This window comes from Gavialis gangeticus, unplaced genomic scaffold, assembly GCF_001723915.1.
Source record: "Gavialis gangeticus isolate Ggan-Ray unplaced genomic scaffold, GavGan_comp1, whole genome shotgun sequence".
Classification (NCBI taxonomy): Eukaryota; Metazoa; Chordata; order Crocodylia; family Gavialidae; genus Gavialis; species Gavialis gangeticus.
This window is the reverse complement of record NW_017729009.1, coordinates 10,084,612-10,101,861: the sequence shown is the minus strand read 5'-3', so window position 1 is coordinate 10,101,861 and position 17,250 is coordinate 10,084,612. Positions and strand designations below refer to the sequence as shown.

The 17,250-nt window shown below is 43.9% G+C and overlaps 1 protein-coding gene across 5 annotated transcripts; it reads left to right on the top strand.

Moving 5' to 3' along the window:
• On the top strand, positions 1-15,409 carry KIF3B (kinesin family member 3B). 5 transcript variants are annotated; one of them, XR_002096137.1, is made up of 11 exons: positions 1-50; positions 1,799-1,865; positions 6,219-7,677; positions 8,277-8,378; positions 9,045-9,167; positions 9,270-9,388; positions 9,610-9,723; positions 10,469-10,574; positions 11,357-11,535; positions 11,799-11,949; positions 13,383-15,409. XR_002096137.1 is itself a non-coding variant. In XM_019509970.1 (10 exons), exons 3-10 carry the CDS (start codon positions 6,286-6,288, stop codon positions 11,890-11,892), a joined length of 2,229 nt encoding a protein of 742 aa, XP_019365515.1. In that variant the 5' UTR covers positions 1-50; positions 1,799-1,865; positions 6,219-6,285; the 3' UTR covers positions 11,893-15,409. The 5 variants fall into 5 exon arrangements, 2 of the variants coding, with proteins under 2 accessions (XP_019365515.1, XP_019365516.1); XR_002096135.1 differs by having other exon boundaries at positions 12,213-15,409; XR_002096136.1 differs by having other exon boundaries at positions 11,799-12,312.
• The last annotated feature ends 1,841 nt before the right edge of the window (positions 15,410-17,250 follow it).

Sequence of the window (17,250 nt, the reverse complement as noted above, 5' to 3'; positions counted from 1 at the left end):
CCCCCCGTATCCGGTGCTGCGGGAGAGGCGGCTCCATGGTGACGGCGCAGGTGAGGACCGTGCCCACCCCCCCGCGGGCAGGGGCTGGGGGCCCCGCCCCTTTGCACACGCATGTGCCCGCATGAGAGCCACCAGCGCCCTTTGCACACGCGTGGGCCCGCATGAGGGGCACCAGCGCCCTTTGCACATGCGTGTGTCCGCACAGGGGCTTCAGCCCTCTTGGCACACACGTGTACCCTCCGTGGTGTGCAGGGGTAGGACAGAGCTGCCCCCTGCAGCCGCAGAGGCACAGGCGCAGGCTTGGGGAAGGTGGTGCTGCACCCCACACCACCGACACAAGGGGCAGGAAGTCGTGCACACCCCCATCACGCGTGGGGACGCATGTCTCGTGCACGGGCGTGCACACACGGGGGGGACAGCATGCGAAGAGGAGTGCCACGCGTTCTGCCCAAGTCCTGCCCGACCGAACCACCGCCTCGCTCTGGACAATGCACGTCACGAGGGGGTCTGGCGTGTACAAGCGCAGAGACCTCACTGGGTGTCATGGGCTGCTTTCGGCACTGGGTCGTCCCCTCCGCGCTGCGGTGGTCGGCCCTGCCCTGCTCGGGTGTGGTGCTCGTGGCGTGGCGCAGCTCAGACATGCTGGGTTGTGCCTGGTGGGACCGTTCGGCTGTTGCCGCGAAGCCCCAGGTGGCCGAGCTGTTGCTTTGTGATCTTATAACCAGAGGGGGGATTATAGCCTCGACCACACGCGTGGCACTGCACGGGGTTTACTTCGCTGCCCGTCACCTCCAGCTGTCGTCTCGGTGGGAGGCAGATACCTGAATGCCACAAAACACGCAGGGTGAGGGAAGGCAGCAGCTGAGAGATGAGCAGTTATAAAGACATACAGTGGGTCAGAAAGAAGGTAATCTATTGCTGTCCATCTCGGGTATCTTGAACACTTTTACCAGAGACAGAGAGAGAGACCAACCTGTTTACAAAAGAGCGGCAACCCCTAGAGGATTCATGTATGATGAAAGGTCAGGGCAGCTGGTCACAGCTAAGCGAGGGCACAGCAGGTCTGCAAGTTTCTGAAGAGTTTAAACAGTAAGATGGGGACGGAACGACATGGGGCACTACCAGGGGGTTGTGATCAGAAGTAGTCAGGTGAGATCAAGAAAAATAAGAATTAAATCAAAAAGTTCTTCCTGCCAGTGAAACCGAGCAGGCATTTAGAGGAAGCATGAATGCCCTTTGCTCGCAACACTTACAAATAGAGCAGCTGAAGCAGATGTCCGACCGGAAGCCAGTCCTGTACAAACTCTACAGGCCATGGGCAGATTCAGTTAATTAGTCTCTTCTATATCTCGCTTCTAACTATTCTGATGATTAAATGGTCAGATTATCTTGCATTGAAATTGGGGCATTATTTATTTTTTCAGGCTTACAAAATAGTACTTTGTGGTGCGTTATAAGAAAACAAGGCGCTCAGTTTTTCCTGTAGTCAATTAGGGGGTATTTTGAAATGCATTAATCTCTACCATGCAGCTTCATGGATTAGAGGCAGTTTGGGAGCTGATCCAGGTCTCTTTGGGTTTACTAATTTCACAAAAGGAGTCATTTCCCATGGTATAAGAATAAAGGTGCTTTGATGGACAGCAAATAGCATTTACCAGCTCATGTATCCAGCCCATCCTACGCTGGTCCTTGCAGATCAAACTTGGCAGTGACATTTCTGGAGATTATAAACTCTTGTTATAGGTGAGGCAAATGTATGTTCAGATTTGCTAGAATAACTTTTAATGCTTTTCACCAGGAAGAAGATTTCAACTAAGTGGCACAAGAGGAACAGCAGTGGCCAGTATCGGTGGAAATGGGTCTCCGTGAGTTATCACGACAGTCCTTTAGATAAGGGGTGAGATGAGTTGAATGAACTGCCTCTTGTGTAGTAAAAGATCTGGGATGTTCAGGGAAATGGGAAAATGCTGTAAAGCAGGATTACTGAATTAATTTGGACAAGGCAGTCTCAGAGGCTTGACAAGGAAACAGTGTGATTTCACTAAATGTGTATCTGTGGGATAACAAGGGGAGAAAGTGAGCACTGGGACCTTCACTATTACATTTACTTGTTTTAAGTTTAGGATACCCATAGGTAAAAAGCAATGTACTCTAAAAATTCTACAAGGAGATTAAAACTTTAGTTAATCTCTCTTACAGAAGCTGCACTTTCTGTGCAGAATGGTATGAATTATATTGATTAAAATAATGTTAGCATGGTGTGGTAGCTGTGATATTCCAGGAATTATGTGAGAGGCAAAGATTTCTGGCAGGGGGTGATAGCTTCCAACTTCATGGTTGGAATAAAGTCAGGCAAGCTTTTGCATGTAAGACATTCTTCATCAAAGACTTGAAGTAGACAATTTGCCATTACAGAATAAAAAATGCAGTATATTGTGCTATATTTTGGCACTAGAAGAAAGAGAACTGAACTGAGGGAACCAAATTGATAGACTGGGATTTTTTATGTACTTGCTTTATAACTTTGTTCCAGCTGTTGGAAAAATTTCAGACAGGAATATTTCTTGGTGGGTGCATTTAAAAAAATGGTTCATCTGAACCTTCTCATTGCATTTTACAACCTATGCAGCTGTGGGTCCTTTGTGTCACCCATCAGTAAGCAGCAGCACTGTTTTGTTTAGAAGGGCAGCTGAATGTGCTAATGACCCAGCATGAGTCACCATCTCCAGCCTTCCCCTCAGTGCAGAGCCCATAAACTACTAGCCTCTGTGAATCAGATGTTATGCGACATGAGCTTTGTCTAATGCAGAACGTTGTAAAACCAGGTGGTGTTGAATCACTTAGTACTTCCGAGCTGGGACACACAGTATATATTTAATCACTTAGAGGTACTGGGGCAGAGCTGGCTTGTGTGAAGGGTTCCAATAAAAGCATGTTAGAAAAGGAACAATGTTGGAACTTCTAAGGTATGCTGCACTGTCTTCAGTTTATACAGCATGAGAGAGGCATGAATTGAAGCTGGGGAAAATGATGGAAAATGCCGCAAGACCCAATCCTAAAATGGGTCCTGGAACGAAAATGGGCTATGATCAAAATGTTATGTGCTTTGTGATACCGTTATGATAAGAAAGGAGCTTACATCAGCAGGAAAGGGTTTAAAGAGGAGGGAAGAATGCTGAGCTGATTTAAATGTAACCTGGGCGGTACTCCAAGAGGTGCCCCCTCTCCAATTGAAGGGATCAAAGCAGGTGCACAAGCGCTTCCCCCTATAGAGCAGAGCCAGACCACCAATGGGGACTTAACCATATACCTTTTAATAAGGGAACAATACTGGGAACATAACCAGTATAAACCAGGGGGTATCGGGGACACTACAATGCCCCAAGGGGCAGGATTCAACAAAGGTTAGACACTTACAATCATAGACCTATTCATCCAGTTGACAAAAGACAGGGTAACCAAAATGTAAAACACAAACAGCAGAGCAAACAATGCTGGTTGGTATTACTGGAAATACAAAACACGAAATGTTAAATGACAGGGTACCTGGTGGGGGAGAAAGGGAAAACACAATGGTCCTTTTCCACTGCAAGAGGAATTTCTCCCTGTTAGCTCATTCACCCGAAGTCACCAAAGTTGGGAATTGAACTCAGATCTCCCACGTGGTAGGTAGAAGCTTTGTCACACAGCCACCAGTGTTAGTGCTGTCCCAGCCTGCTAGGGATCTTGACCTTCCAGGAGCCCTGGGCTCACATCGCGCTGCCTGGCCACTGGAGGAGCTGGAAGCAGAGCTGGGAACCTCTCAGGTCACTGCTCAGATCCTTGCTGGAGCTGGGGCGCCTCTCCTGCTGGCTGCAGCCTCTTGTAGGCAGTCCTGGAGCCCAGCAGGGAGCCTCTCCTGCTGGCCGCACGCCACACTGCTGAGGGTCCAACTGCTGTCTGCAGGTCCCACTCCTTCAGGCTCTTCTGGGGCACTGCTCCCGCCCCGCTAGCTCAGCTCTTGCCAGCTCTTTGAATCTCCTTCCTTGTGGTCCCTCGCTGGTCTCTCCTGAGTCAGCCGCACTGCCCCTTTTATACCCCTCCAGGTTACCCAAGGGGCCAAACAGGGGACACGGGGGGTGAGTCTCTGGGGCCTGATTGGTGAGGAAAGGGAATCCCAAGTCCTCCAATCATCTTTTACCCCTTCAAAACCCCTGGGCTAAGTCACTGCCAGCTAGCCTGTCACATAAATCTGGCATCCCGATACACCATGGTCATTTCAGGATTGTGGGAGGCTTTTTTTATGGCTTTCTCCTGCCCTCTGTACTTGAACATGAGCTGGGAACTGGCCCCTTTGTTTTTAATGCCTGAAGAACTTTTTTGTATTGTACATGTGTAATTGCAACATATAAGTTATCAGGGAGGAACCTGGAGGTTTTGACAGACGAGTAGGATGCAGATGAGTTTGATGGCTCCTAGAGGTGTAGGAGGCAAGGGTTGGTTTTGGATTTTTTTTCTGTCATGTTAGAGGCAGTTGAGTCAGATTTTACACTGGAGAGGGAATATTTGTGGTAGTGAAAGAGCATAGTACCCCAGCAACAAAATCCTCAACAGCAAGAGTGCCTGCATCTGCCTGCTCCAGCGTCAGCCACTACTGTGAACATCTGCACATAAGCATGTCAGCTAAAATGATAAGTAGTGTATTTCTGTTAAATGTAATCACCAGTTGGTTTCAGAGTTAATGCCCCTTTGGAGATGTTTTATTCTTAGCGGCATAGTTTCAGGTCTGCCAGCTTGGGAAGACATCTCTGCATTGAATCATGCTCTGTTCGCATTGAAGGGTTTGCAGTGAGAAGGGCAGGCAGTGTGAGCATGAGTGTACTCTTTTGTGTGTGACAGCTTACATTCTGCAGGCTGAGTTTTTGACAGACAGTAGATTTCACATCACCTCTCTTGGCTGCTGAAATGCAGAATGTATGGGGTGCTGGGTATGACAGCTGAAAGCTAAAAAAAAAAAAAAAAAATGGGTTTGGAGGGTTTATCTTGAATCCCAGCAGCTATGAAAGCCCCATTAAAGATTTATTATGCCTGTAGAAGGTGACTTAGAAATCTAACAAAGAAAAAGGAAAGGCATTGTGGGCACCTTTCTAAGCAACTCCTTTTCTTTTACGAGTTTGCAAGACGAGTGTTAAATCCATGTGGCATGATCTTTCTGGTGACATTGCCCACAGATAGCATAGTGCCAGTTCAGTCTGAATCCTGACCCGGGAGTGTCAGAACTCAGATTTTATTCTCTCCAGAATCCAGCATATGTGTATTTTATTTCCAAAGAAGCCTACAATCTGTTTGAGTGTTTCGTGCAAGTAAAAATGCAGGCAGTTAAAGTTTAGAGTGCCTAAAATGATGTTTTCTGTTTGTCCCTTGTCCTTTTGTGGTGTTCTGTGATCTTCCATTTCTGAGCAACATAAGAGATGTGGAGGCAGGCTGCAGCAGCAGCATTAGGTCTGTGTAACTGTTTCATGCTCCTCCTTGAGATTAAGTGAGCTGTGCCAAGAATAGTATTGGTAAGGGTGTGGCTCTGAAAACTCTGTTGTAAAAATGAAAAGCATTAGTAACAAGAGGTAGTTTAAGCAAGAAGCAGCTTTCCAAATATATGTACGATAGCTCAGAGATGTCTTGAATTTTGCTGGTGAATTAAAGCCCTTGCGATAAACACTGACTGGTTTTATGAGAAGAGCCTCTAAATTGCATTTTAAAGCCTGTAGCTAGCAGCATAAGCACCAGATAAAGTGACTTGCCTGTGCACTTACATATTTGAAGCTGAAGTGATGGGATTACAACATAAAGCTAACACTTTTTAATTGATTGTTTTAAGCCTGACTCTAGAAACTGATTGTAATGAGTTGAATCTATGAACAGGACTTTAAACCCCCAGAACATTTCTAATTTTTTGAAACGAGCACGTAAGGGAAGTATTTTACCAACTTCAGAGACATTTTTTAAAGCTTTTTTGCAACGTTTCATAGATATTAATGAACATGCAAGTGTCTATAAGGTAATATTTTCTCAGGAAGATTCAGACTTTTAACAGTGTTTATCTTGTATGTTATTTGTATGCTTCAGAATCCCGCAGAGTGGACACAAACTCCTGCAAAAGTGCACAAGTTCACTTTGTGGTTTTGCACAAGATCAGCATATGCTGAAAACTATTTACATATCCTCACTTTGTTTCCTTCTAGGCTTTTAGTACCCCTGACCTTCCTGGATCATTCATCAACCAAATTGTCCAGCCACTGACCTCTCATCATGTCTAAGTTAAAGAGCTCTGAGTCCGTCAGGGTCGTGGTGCGATGCCGTCCAATGAATGGCAAAGAGAAGGCAGCTTCATATGACAAGGTTGTGGATGTGGATGTCAAGTTGGGGCAAGTATCAGTGAAGAATCCCAGGGGAACATCTCATGAACTGCCTAAAACTTTCACATTCGATGCCGTCTATGACTGGAACTCCAAGCAGGTTGAACTCTATGATGAAACTTTCAGACCTCTGGTGGACTCTGTTCTTCAGGGGTTCAATGGGACTATTTTTGCATATGGGCAGACTGGGACAGGGAAAACATACACAATGGAAGGAATACGTGGTGATCCTGAAAAAAGGGGGGTCATCCCCAATTCATTTGACCACATCTTCACCCACATCTCTAGATCTCAGAACCAGCAGTACCTAGTTAGGGCTTCTTATTTGGAAATATACCAAGAAGAAATAAGAGACTTATTATCGAAGGATCAGTCCAAAAGGCTGGAACTAAAAGAAAGACCAGACACTGGTGTGTATGTGAAGGATTTGTCCTCTTTTGTCACAAAGAGTGTCAAAGAGATAGAACATGTCATGAATGTAGGGAACCAAAACCGCTCTGTTGGTGCTACTAACATGAATGAGCATAGCTCCCGTTCCCATGCCATTTTTGTGATCACTATTGAGTGCAGCGAGTTGGGACTTGATGGGGAAAATCACATCCGTGTAGGAAAACTCAACCTGGTGGACCTTGCAGGTAGTGAACGCCAAGCCAAGACTGGAGCCCAGGGAGAAAGGTTGAAGGAAGCTACCAAGATTAACCTTTCCCTTTCAGCTTTAGGCAACGTTATATCTGCCCTGGTTGATGGCAAAAGCACTCACATTCCATACCGGGACTCAAAACTTACAAGGCTGCTTCAAGATTCACTAGGTGGTAATGCCAAAACTGTGATGGTAGCCAACATAGGCCCCGCCTCTTACAATGTAGAGGAAACTCTTACTACTCTACGATATGCCAACCGTGCCAAAAATATCAAGAACAAACCAAGAGTGAACGAAGATCCCAAGGATGCACTGCTACGAGAATTCCAGGAAGAAATTGCTCGGCTCAAGGCACAGCTGGAAAAACGATCTGTTGGCAAAAGAAAGAAAAGGGAAAGGAGAAGAGAGGGTGGGGAAGAGGAAGAGGATGATGATGATGCAGAAGAGGGTGAGGATGAAGGTGATGATAAAGAAGATTACTGGAGAGAGCAGCAAGAAAAGCTGGAGATTGAAAAGAAAGCCATTGTGGAGGATCACAGCTTGGTGGCTGAAGACAAGATGAGACTACTGAAAGAGAAGGAAAAGAAAATGGAAGACCTGAAGCGAGAGAAGGAAGCAACTGAAATGCTGGGTGCCAAAATCAAGGTATAGTACTTCTTGCCAGAATCTTTGATGGAATTCCCTGGATGCAGGTAGGGTCATGGAACTGGGGGTAAACTCTTTCACAGGAGAGAGTTTTAGTGTCCTGGTAAAGGATGTGCCTAGATCTGAAATTTTTAAAATAAACTGGATGTAGAGAGATACACTTTTTAATAATTTAGTTAGAATGTGTAAAGTTGGGGTTTTTTGGTCACTTTTGAGCTACATTTGTAGGATGTGGGGCAGTGAGCGCAATAGATTTGTGATGGATGTGCTTTTTACGAGTTACAGCCAATAAAAACAGGTTTCGTTCTGAAGGTGGTCATTAAAAATTTAGCTGCATCTTCACATGTCAAACTCAATGTGCAACAGATTATAACAGTATATAACACAAGACAGGTTTCTAATGCATTAAACTTTTATAATTTTGTAGGATGTATCAAAAATAATGATGTCCATAACAGTTGGTTTAAATCTAATTGCTAAATAAGGGGCAACTGTTATAAAGAAGCAGTATCCACACAAGAAGATGATACTGTGTTTTAGAAAGGAGTAATTAGAAAGCTCTTTGAGAGGTTCACTGCCAGTTATGGTTTTTCTCTCAGGCAATGGAAAGCAAACTCCTTGTTGGAGGGAAAAATATTGTGGATCACACAAATGAACAGCAGAAAATCCTGGAGCAGAAGCGGCAGGAAATTGCAGAACAGGTAGGAGGAGGAACATGTTTCTTATTCTGTAGTAAGAAGCTACCTGTACAGATCTTTCACAAAATACGAAGGAAAAGCCATAAACTAGGCTTCATGAGTTTAAGGATTGATCCTGAGTGCTTCTTTAATGGGGGCTTCAAAGGAGGAAAAAAAGGGGCTTGTGCCCTTTTTTTTTTCTGTTTTATGATGTGTATGCATACAAGAAGGCTTATAATGTCTTATTTTGTTACTTAACTGACCCAGGTCCTGTCTTGGTTACAAACTTCTATGATGTTGGAGAACTCACAAAACAATCCTATAAGACTGAAGAGGGCGAAAGTGGAAGTTGTGGGGGGTGTTAGTCAGACTGTTCAGAACATTGTGGTCTGTCATGTGTTTCTGTTGACACACATTAAACTGCAAGGACTTACAATTTTGGACAAAGGATGTCCTTGTTAAAGAGTCAACATTCCTCCTCTTTTAAGTGAAGCAGGAGAGCTTACGCGCAGTAAGCGTCCTATGCCCCTCTGTAGTGAAATCCAGCAAAACTAAAAAAGTACCAGAAGCAAAATCATAACTTCTGGATCTCGAGTAAAAGGGACACATCTTGGTGGTTGATTTCACTTACTGGGGCACTGAAGGCAGTGGTCTAAGTATGGCTTCATCCTTATTTGTGGTATTTCTTAGAAACGCCGGGAAAGAGAAATCCAGCAACAGATGGAAAGTCGGGATGAGGAGACACTGGAGCTAAAGGAGACCTATAGTTCCCTGCAGCAAGAGGTGGACATCAAAACTAAGAAACTCAAGAAGGTAAAAAGAAAATGTCACCACATCAGATGGGTCAGAAAGTCAAAGAACCTGACTGCTAGGGTGAGAATAGCATGAAACAGTCTTTCTTCTCATTTCTTCCAGCTATTTTCCAAGCTGCAGGCCGTGAAGGCAGAGATTCATGATCTCCAGGAAGAGCACATTAAAGAGCGACAGGAACTGGAACAGACCCAGAACGAGCTCACCAGGGAACTGAAGCTGAAGTGAGTCCCACTACTCCATATGCCCCTTTAACTCTGAAGGTGTTTTGTTCGTGGGAGTTAGTTACAAACCAGCTGCTTATGGAACAGGATTGAAATGTGAGCGAGAACTAGAAATCCCTCCCTTTTTAGGGATTTGTTGGGTCAGCAAGGAAGAGAAGGTGGGGAGATTCAGGTGCTAATTCTCTTATTTATATAGCTCCCATCTTTGCTTTTTCCTCAAGGCACCTGATTATTGAAAACTTTATTCCTCTGGAGGAGAAGAACAAGATCATGAACAGATCTTTCTTTGATGAAGAGGAAGACCAGTGGAAACTGCATCCTATAACCCGGCTGGAGTGAGTTTGTTTCCAAACTTTATTTTAGGATTGGAGTGGAGATCATACGAAACTACAAGCTGACCAGGGCAAGTTATGAATTAGGCCGGGGATGAACTAGGGTTTTAGCCTCACCCTGAGTCCTTAGCTCCTTAGTAGATTATAAAGTTGGAATAAAATTTAAGACAAACTATAACCAGGGTTAAATAAAATAGGAAGTTAAGATGGGAAAATTCTAAACTATTTAACCTAGTTTCATGCTGTGCTGTGCTGTGCTGTGCTGTGCTGTGCTGTGCTATACATAGCATCTTTCTTGCAGGGGGTCCCAAATTGCTTCACAAACTATGTTAAAGAGATGAATCTAGTCAATCTGGTTACTTCCTATCTCAAACCAAAGGTATCTCAGAGGAAACTATAGGCAGCGTGCAGCCTGGAAGTTTTACAGAGCAAGTGTACAAAGATGAATACAGGGAGATGTACATTAGTCCATTGTGTGTGCAGTAGGTGTGCTTGCCATTGGTGCAAAAGAACAGATTATGGAGGCCATCTCACCTGTTTCCATGTCTCTACCTACCCAGTGATGTGGACAGTTTCATACCACTTGTTAGGTTTAACTGTGCAATCGGAGTGCACCCCTGGGTGCCTGTAGCACTCTCTCCTTCGTTTATAAAAACAATCATCACAGTGGGTGGCAGCTATTTTGACACGTTAGCATAACAAGGAGGATTCTTGTCACTTGCACGTGTAACAGTCACATCCTTTTCAGTAACCAGCAGATGATGAAGAGGCCAGTGTCAGCAGTGGGCTACAAGAGGCCCTTGAGCCAACATGCCAGGATGTCCATGATGGTTCGGCCAGAGGCGCGGTACAGGGTAAGCATAGACATGGATGTAGCCTGCATCTGTTCAGCTCTTGTATTCAGCAGAGTGTGACTCTCTGAGGACTCTTTGTTGTCCTGTAAGACAAACTGCAACAGCTGCAGGAGTCTCTAGAGCAGCGGTTCTGAACCTTTTTCAGTCGACATACCCCTTGGTCTCAGAGTGAGACTTCACGTACCCTTTTTCAATGGGAAATTAATTTTTATGTCAAACTACATGTAATCTTGTATTATAAAAACAGCAAGATACTCATACAAAGACTTTTCAAGTTGTCAAGACTTTTTTTAGGCCCTTCGACCTGTGTTAGACAATGTATGAAATATATCTCACATACCCCCTGATGAGGCTTCACGTACCCCCTGGGGGTACATGTACCCCTGGTTCAGAACCACTGCTCTAGAGGAACAGCCTACTCCCCTACATGTAAAAATGTAACTTAAAATAAGTTCGGGGAGCTTGTACTGCTGGAGATGTTTGTGACCACCCTGTTGAAGATACGTTACCTGGAGTTGATCTTAAGGGGTGGAGTAAAAGCTTAAATAGGATGAGAGGACAGTTGCAAGCCACAAGGAATGGGATTGCTGGTAGAACAGTCTTTACAGCCAGGGTAATATGACCACAGGCATAGGGAAATGCATGTCTCGAATAAATTCAAGAATCCAGATATCAGCCCTTATCAGAGTGTGAAACATTTCAGTACAGTGTGTGAGGGAGGGAAATGGTTTGTGTATGAATGTGTAGGTACTGATGATTCTGTTTCCCTTTTGCTTTTTCAGGCAGAGAACATTGTACTATTGGAGCTTGACATGCCCAGTCGAACCACGAGAGACTATGAGGGCCCAACCATTGCTCCTAAAGTTCAGGCTGCTCTAGAAGCAGCTTTGCAGGATGAAGATGAGATACAGGTGGATGCTTCAACCTTTGAGAGCACATCAAATAAAAAATCAAAATCCAAGTGAGTCAAACTGTTGCACGATGCTTTCGTCTGCCTCTGCTTATTGGACTAGCCACCAATATACATATCAATAGGCTTCCTGCCTGCCTGAGTTATTGGTTAGCATGATGAAAGCCTAATTGATGTAGAAAGAAGGGAGTGTGAGGCTAGAGAATCACTTTGAGGTTGGCTAGAGGTCTATGTCCAGTAAAGCTTCTTCAGCTGTTGGAGATGTGTGTTGATATATAACGCACATTTTTGTTTTGTTTTGTTTATTTCCTCAGGCCTAGAACTGGAAGGAAATCAGGGGGCTCCTCTTCCTCAAGCACCTCTGGATCTCAGCTTTATCCACAGTCCCGAGGGCTGGTTCCTAAGTAAAACCAGTGATTCCTCTCCAGGGCGTGAACAGCTTTTGCCTTCTGAGAACAGAGACAAGTAAGAACCTGCAGAGAAGACTGTCAGCCAAACTCCAAGCCCTTTTCCCTGGGGACAGCCTCCTAGCAGTTGAACTGACTTGTGTCAAACATGCCAGTCCCAGGTGCGCTGAACCCTGCAGGAAGATACTTGCTCACAATCTAGCGATCAGCCCCTATGGGATGCAGAGTTTAGTTAGGAAATCAGAAATGCATGAGTGTATTAGAAGCAATGGGAAGCATGGGGATCACCTCACAGCGTCGTCGTCTCTCTTTCTGTTCCAGCCTTTTTGCTGCACTGGGCTCTCTTGCTGTTGGGCAACAACAGGACAGAGATGCAAGTCATCTCAAGAGAAACAGCCCTTCTGAACCTCTGAGTGAAAATGTGAGGGGGTTAAAAACTGGAGGGTGTATCCAAGCTTGACTAGGTGCATTGTTTTCCTCTTTCTGGTGAAAGACTAACATTGTCCGGGGTTAGAGGTTGGATTGAACAACCTTGAGAAGAGCAGGATTGAAGATCTGTCTTTGTTCACCTGACAGCCAGACAGATCTGCCTCCCTTTAGAACCGAGGGTCTTGGAAGCATATTTATGCTCTCTAGAATGAAAGCAATAGAAACTGAAGTCTTCTACCTGTTTACACACATCAGTAAGAAAGAACTCTTTGACATGACCTACTAAACACCTCAACCCCTACTCACAGGAACCACCTTGTCAGAGAATGTGTCAGCTTACCAGTGACAGCTCCATAGTAGCTCCCTTCCTCTCTCCTCTGTCCCACCCCTGGCATTTGAAGCCAGCATTCACACCGAGTCCCTAAACCTGGGGTGCATATGGCCATTTCCTCAGCTCTACCAGCATTCATAGGAAATGTATAACTGGCTTGATGTTACGTGGTTGGTTCTGCCAACCACTGTGACAGGGATGGGCTCTGGAGCACTTTGAGGCAAAACCAGGTCTGCTCTCTTCTGGTATGCCTGGAGCCTTTTTCTGGGTGTACAAGGGAATTCAGTGCAGGCACTGCCTTTTATGCCTGTTCCAACTGAAGAACATTTCTACTTGTCACTTCTAAGCCTCCTCGAATGCACTGTGTAGGGTTGGGGATGAGGGCCTGTGTCATCTAAGGTCTCAGGAGAGGGAATCTGATCTTAATTCCAGGGATGGTACACCGAACACGAAGAGGAAAGAATTCCTGCTTTAGATGGTCTCTTTCCAAAGCTGCCCTATGACTAAAGTAGGCTGTTGTAATGCTGAAGGCCAGTGTGGCCCAGCAGGGAGAAGGGAGCTGCCATATTGGACGGGCTTAGAAGACAGAGTAAGGTGGAACTTGTCTGGTGTGTCTCTGTTCAGTTTGTAAGTTTTAGTTCACTGTATATTGAGATTTGGGCTGCTTCGTTTTTCATTTGTTGTTGACTGTCATCCTGTGAATGTTTGTACCTGTTTCTTCTTCCTCACAGACAACCTCCCCCAAGACTGACCGGTGTGTGTATGAGAACTTGCTTGTTTTTAGAAATATTCTCATGTATGAAGTCTACCTTGTGTCCTTGTTAAGTGTCCATTGACTGCCTCTGTCCAGGCTGGAAAGCTCCATTGTCTGACTCCCCCTGAGCAGAAGGGCAGAATGGTTTCTCCGCGGAGCTCACCTCTGCATCTTGCGGGCACGGTGCCTCGGTGAGTCAGCTGCTCGGGTGGACCCAGGGTTAAGTACTAACTCAGCTGCTTTGATTCATGGAGTGTTTTTTCTGGGTCAGGATAAAATTAATATATATACATTTTAATTTTGGTGAGGAAAGGGGTTTGCTTATGAGTGAGGGAGCAGACATCAGGTTTCTGTTAGCCTGCCATAAACTTCTATTTTATAAGCCACTCTGTCTGTACAATTGGCTCTTGTGGTGTAATACAGAGTGTTACATTCTCTCTCCTTCCCCTTTCTCTCTGGCATATAATCTTCTCTGAGACTGTATAGTTTAAGCACTCAGAGCACTGATGTAAAATAAATAGTTGCCCAACTTTAGGTAGTCAGATAGGTATGCAATATATCTGTGTGTCTTCATCCAGTATGATTCTAGTGGGTTTCTATCTGAAACTTGTCAACTGAGAATATTGCTTGGGACAGGATTGGCGCATTAGAAATCAGAGCCTGAATTTAACCTGTTCTGCTTTTACTCTTAATAGGTGAGATACTTGATATGTCAGAAAGCCTTGCTTTTAAGTTTCAGATATAGTTTATCAGGGTGAAAGGGATTGAGGTGGACAGATTTTAAAATTGTGTCTCTAGTCACAATATTTAAATTGGAACAGTGGGTAAAGATGTGGCTGGTGAATGTACTCGCAAACAATCTCGGATGGCTGCCAAAGCTTTTGGCCTCTCACACTGAGTTCTCCCTTGACCAGATCCTCGGTGGCACTGATATTAGGATGAAATGAATGCATTGTGTCTTAAACTATACAAAATGTGTAAATCTTGCATTGACATGACCCCTCCAGGTCTGTGCCTCTCTGCAGCACGTGGCTATTGTCTGAACCATCTGGGCTTCCTGCAGGTAAACAACCAAAGATGACAGGAAATTTGCCCAGCTCCTGGATGAAGTCCTAAGAGAGTGTGCGCAATCATAGTCTCTTCATAGGAGTGTTTTTACGTCCTTTCAACCTTTGCTCTGATCTGTATAACTGGGTCCAATTCTGTTTCTCCAGCTAGGCACAGTAAAGCTCTTCTGTTCCAGAGTCAAATACTACGCAAAGCAAAACACACAGAAATGAAAGCACTTTCTTACAATCCTTAATATAGGTCCAATGCATGCTGCTTCTGCCTTCTAAAACACATACCTCTGCGATAACCTTTTGAATGGTAATGATGCATTATACAGATCCGACTTCTGGATCAATACAGATCTCTCTGTCTAGCTGTAGTAAGTTCTCCATCACTGAACCACTGATCCTTTGCCAAGTTTCAGAGAAGCACTGATTGCTGTGACAGTGGATGTCTTCTCTACCCTGTCTTTCCACCTCTTGTGTGTGACCATAAAGCCAAGGCTTAATTAAGAGGCCTGGCTCTGTTTCTGCAGTGTTAAATGTGCAAATTAGAAGAACATGCCTGCACAATGCTAAAGCCATAATCAGGTGCTCAGATGGAACTGAACAAGAGCAGTGGTGCCTGTTTGCTCTGCATGTACAGTGGTGGTTTAACTCCCTATGGTTTAGGCACTTACTTCCCTTCCCTTCTTCAGTCCCGTCTCTCCTGTTTCTGCAATGAGGTGCCTGTGAGTGCTTGTGGACACACCTATCTTTTTTGAAATTTCACAGCTCCTTGGAGACACACTGATCTTAACCTTTTAGGTGATGTGTAGGCAAAGAACATGTCAATAGTTCTGTCCATAGGTTTTACAGCTTATATTTATTTGTATCATCTCTTTTGTCTAGGAATGTAAAAGTGGTCCTAAAATAAGATGTGTAATAAAATCAATCAGATTTATTGTATCTACAACAATGTGTCATTTTCTGTTCTTAAACGAGTTAGTAAATAATTGCTATGGGTTTAATGGGACCCATAGGATATTGTAAAACATTGTGCCCTATTTGTTTTTGAAGGAAAAGAATCAGGTGAAACAAGCATATTACAATTAAACAATGGAGTACAAACATGCTGTTGATGAAAGGTGTCAGACTACTAGCCCCAAGGAACTGACATATTGCTGGTATCAGTCATATACGATCTCTACCCTAGGGAGTCCACTTTCTGGATTCTATTAAAATAAAAGTGGTAGTGGAAAAGGTTAGGGTAAACCTCAGCATTCATTCTCATAATGCACCCCGTTATAAATGGCCTAGATTTAGAAGAAAAGTAAGGCTGGAATGAGATGCAATCCCTCATTCTTCTCACTAAAGGGAAATCAGGAGTACCACTACAGTAAAGATTGTAGGAAAAAAAGATGCCTGCCAACAAGCAATATGAAATAAGACAAGCCCTAAAGAGCAGTGACCTCTAGAGGACAGTAATTCAGCTGAGCGTAGATGGTAAAAGTAAGTGTGATGGAGAAGAAGTATAGTGAATACACTAGATCAAACCCTTCATTCCAGAAGAGCAACTAAGAGGCTCTAAGCAATTGCAGGAAATGTGGAGCTGGATTCAAGCATTTGCCTGCATAAGCACAAACAAGTGTGGTCCTAGTCACTTCATTAGAGGTTTGCAGCCTGACAACTTGTATGTGTGTGTACATACAATACATACGCACATACACGCACGTTTCTCTTTTTAGCTTTTTTTAATTACTCAAGAGAACTTGAGTCATCCTTATGTGCATAGAGCACCCTCCTGGATCAGAGTATATTTAGAATCCATTTAACAATATACTGTTAACATGTTGTAATTAAGATTTTTAATATTGTGATTTCAGCCAAATACTTAGAAAGGGTTCTCTTCCCTCCACATGCTTCTGCCTTACCATATGTATTTCTCAAATTGTGAGAGATGAAGAGCAGTCTTATAAGATTACAGGATACAGGCATCCCTGCTTAACACTATTTCGCTTAGCGCCGTTTCATTATAATGCTCGTTTAAAATTGATACCTGATTTCACTTAACACTCACTTTTTGCTGTAACGCTCGCGGTTGCCATCTTGGGTCATCAAATACTTTTTTTTCGCTTAATGTTAGTTTCCCTTAACGGTTGGTTTTCCAAGAACCAATTAAGAGTGCTAAGTGTGGGTTGCCTGTACTAAATATATGGTTGAAATAGTTCTCTAGAACAGTAAGGTTTGATTTTTAAACCTGTTTTATGTATTTTTTTCTCTATTACTTTATTGACTCCTGATGGAAGCTGTGATTTTCTCTGATTTGGAAAAAAAGACTTGGAAAAAGTGAGATGTTGGGGGGGGCGCACAGCTTGTTCTGTAAGATGAAATAATTTCAGTAACAAATGAGTATAAATATCAGTTAAGATTTACAAAGTTTACAAAAAAGGGCTTCTTAGCATCAAAGAAGTAAGGCTCTGAAAAAGCCTTCTAGAAGGACTACTGGAGGCAAATAACCCACCAAGTTTTAAGACAGAATTTGATAAGTTTATAAATAAAATTATATGACATAGTGCCTGCAATAGCAAGGATCTGCACTGGGTGAACCAGGAGTTCCTTCCCAATGCTGTGTTCCTGAAGTGTATACACTGTAAACATACTGAGTCTTCAAACATAAAGACACATCCAAAAAAAGTCAATAAAAACATGAAGGCATTTGTGCTCCGTACACTATTAAAGTTTATCATGCTTCTGTTTTTAATCCTAGCTACCAATACCCATTTCTCAACTTTTCCCCCCTTTTTAGCAACTGGC

Coding starts and splice junctions, on each gene's coding strand:
- KIF3B (XM_019509970.1), top strand. CDS start 6,286: ATGTCTAAGTTAAAGAGCTCTGAGTCCGTCAGGGTCGTGGTGCGATGC. Junction 10,575..11,356: donor GGCCAGAGGCGCGGTACAGG/GTAAGCATAGAC, acceptor TTGCTTTTTCAG/GCAGAGAACATTGTACTATT. Junction 11,536..11,798: donor AATAAAAAATCAAAATCCAA/GTGAGTCAAACT, acceptor TTATTTCCTCAG/GCCTAGAACTGGAAGGAAAT.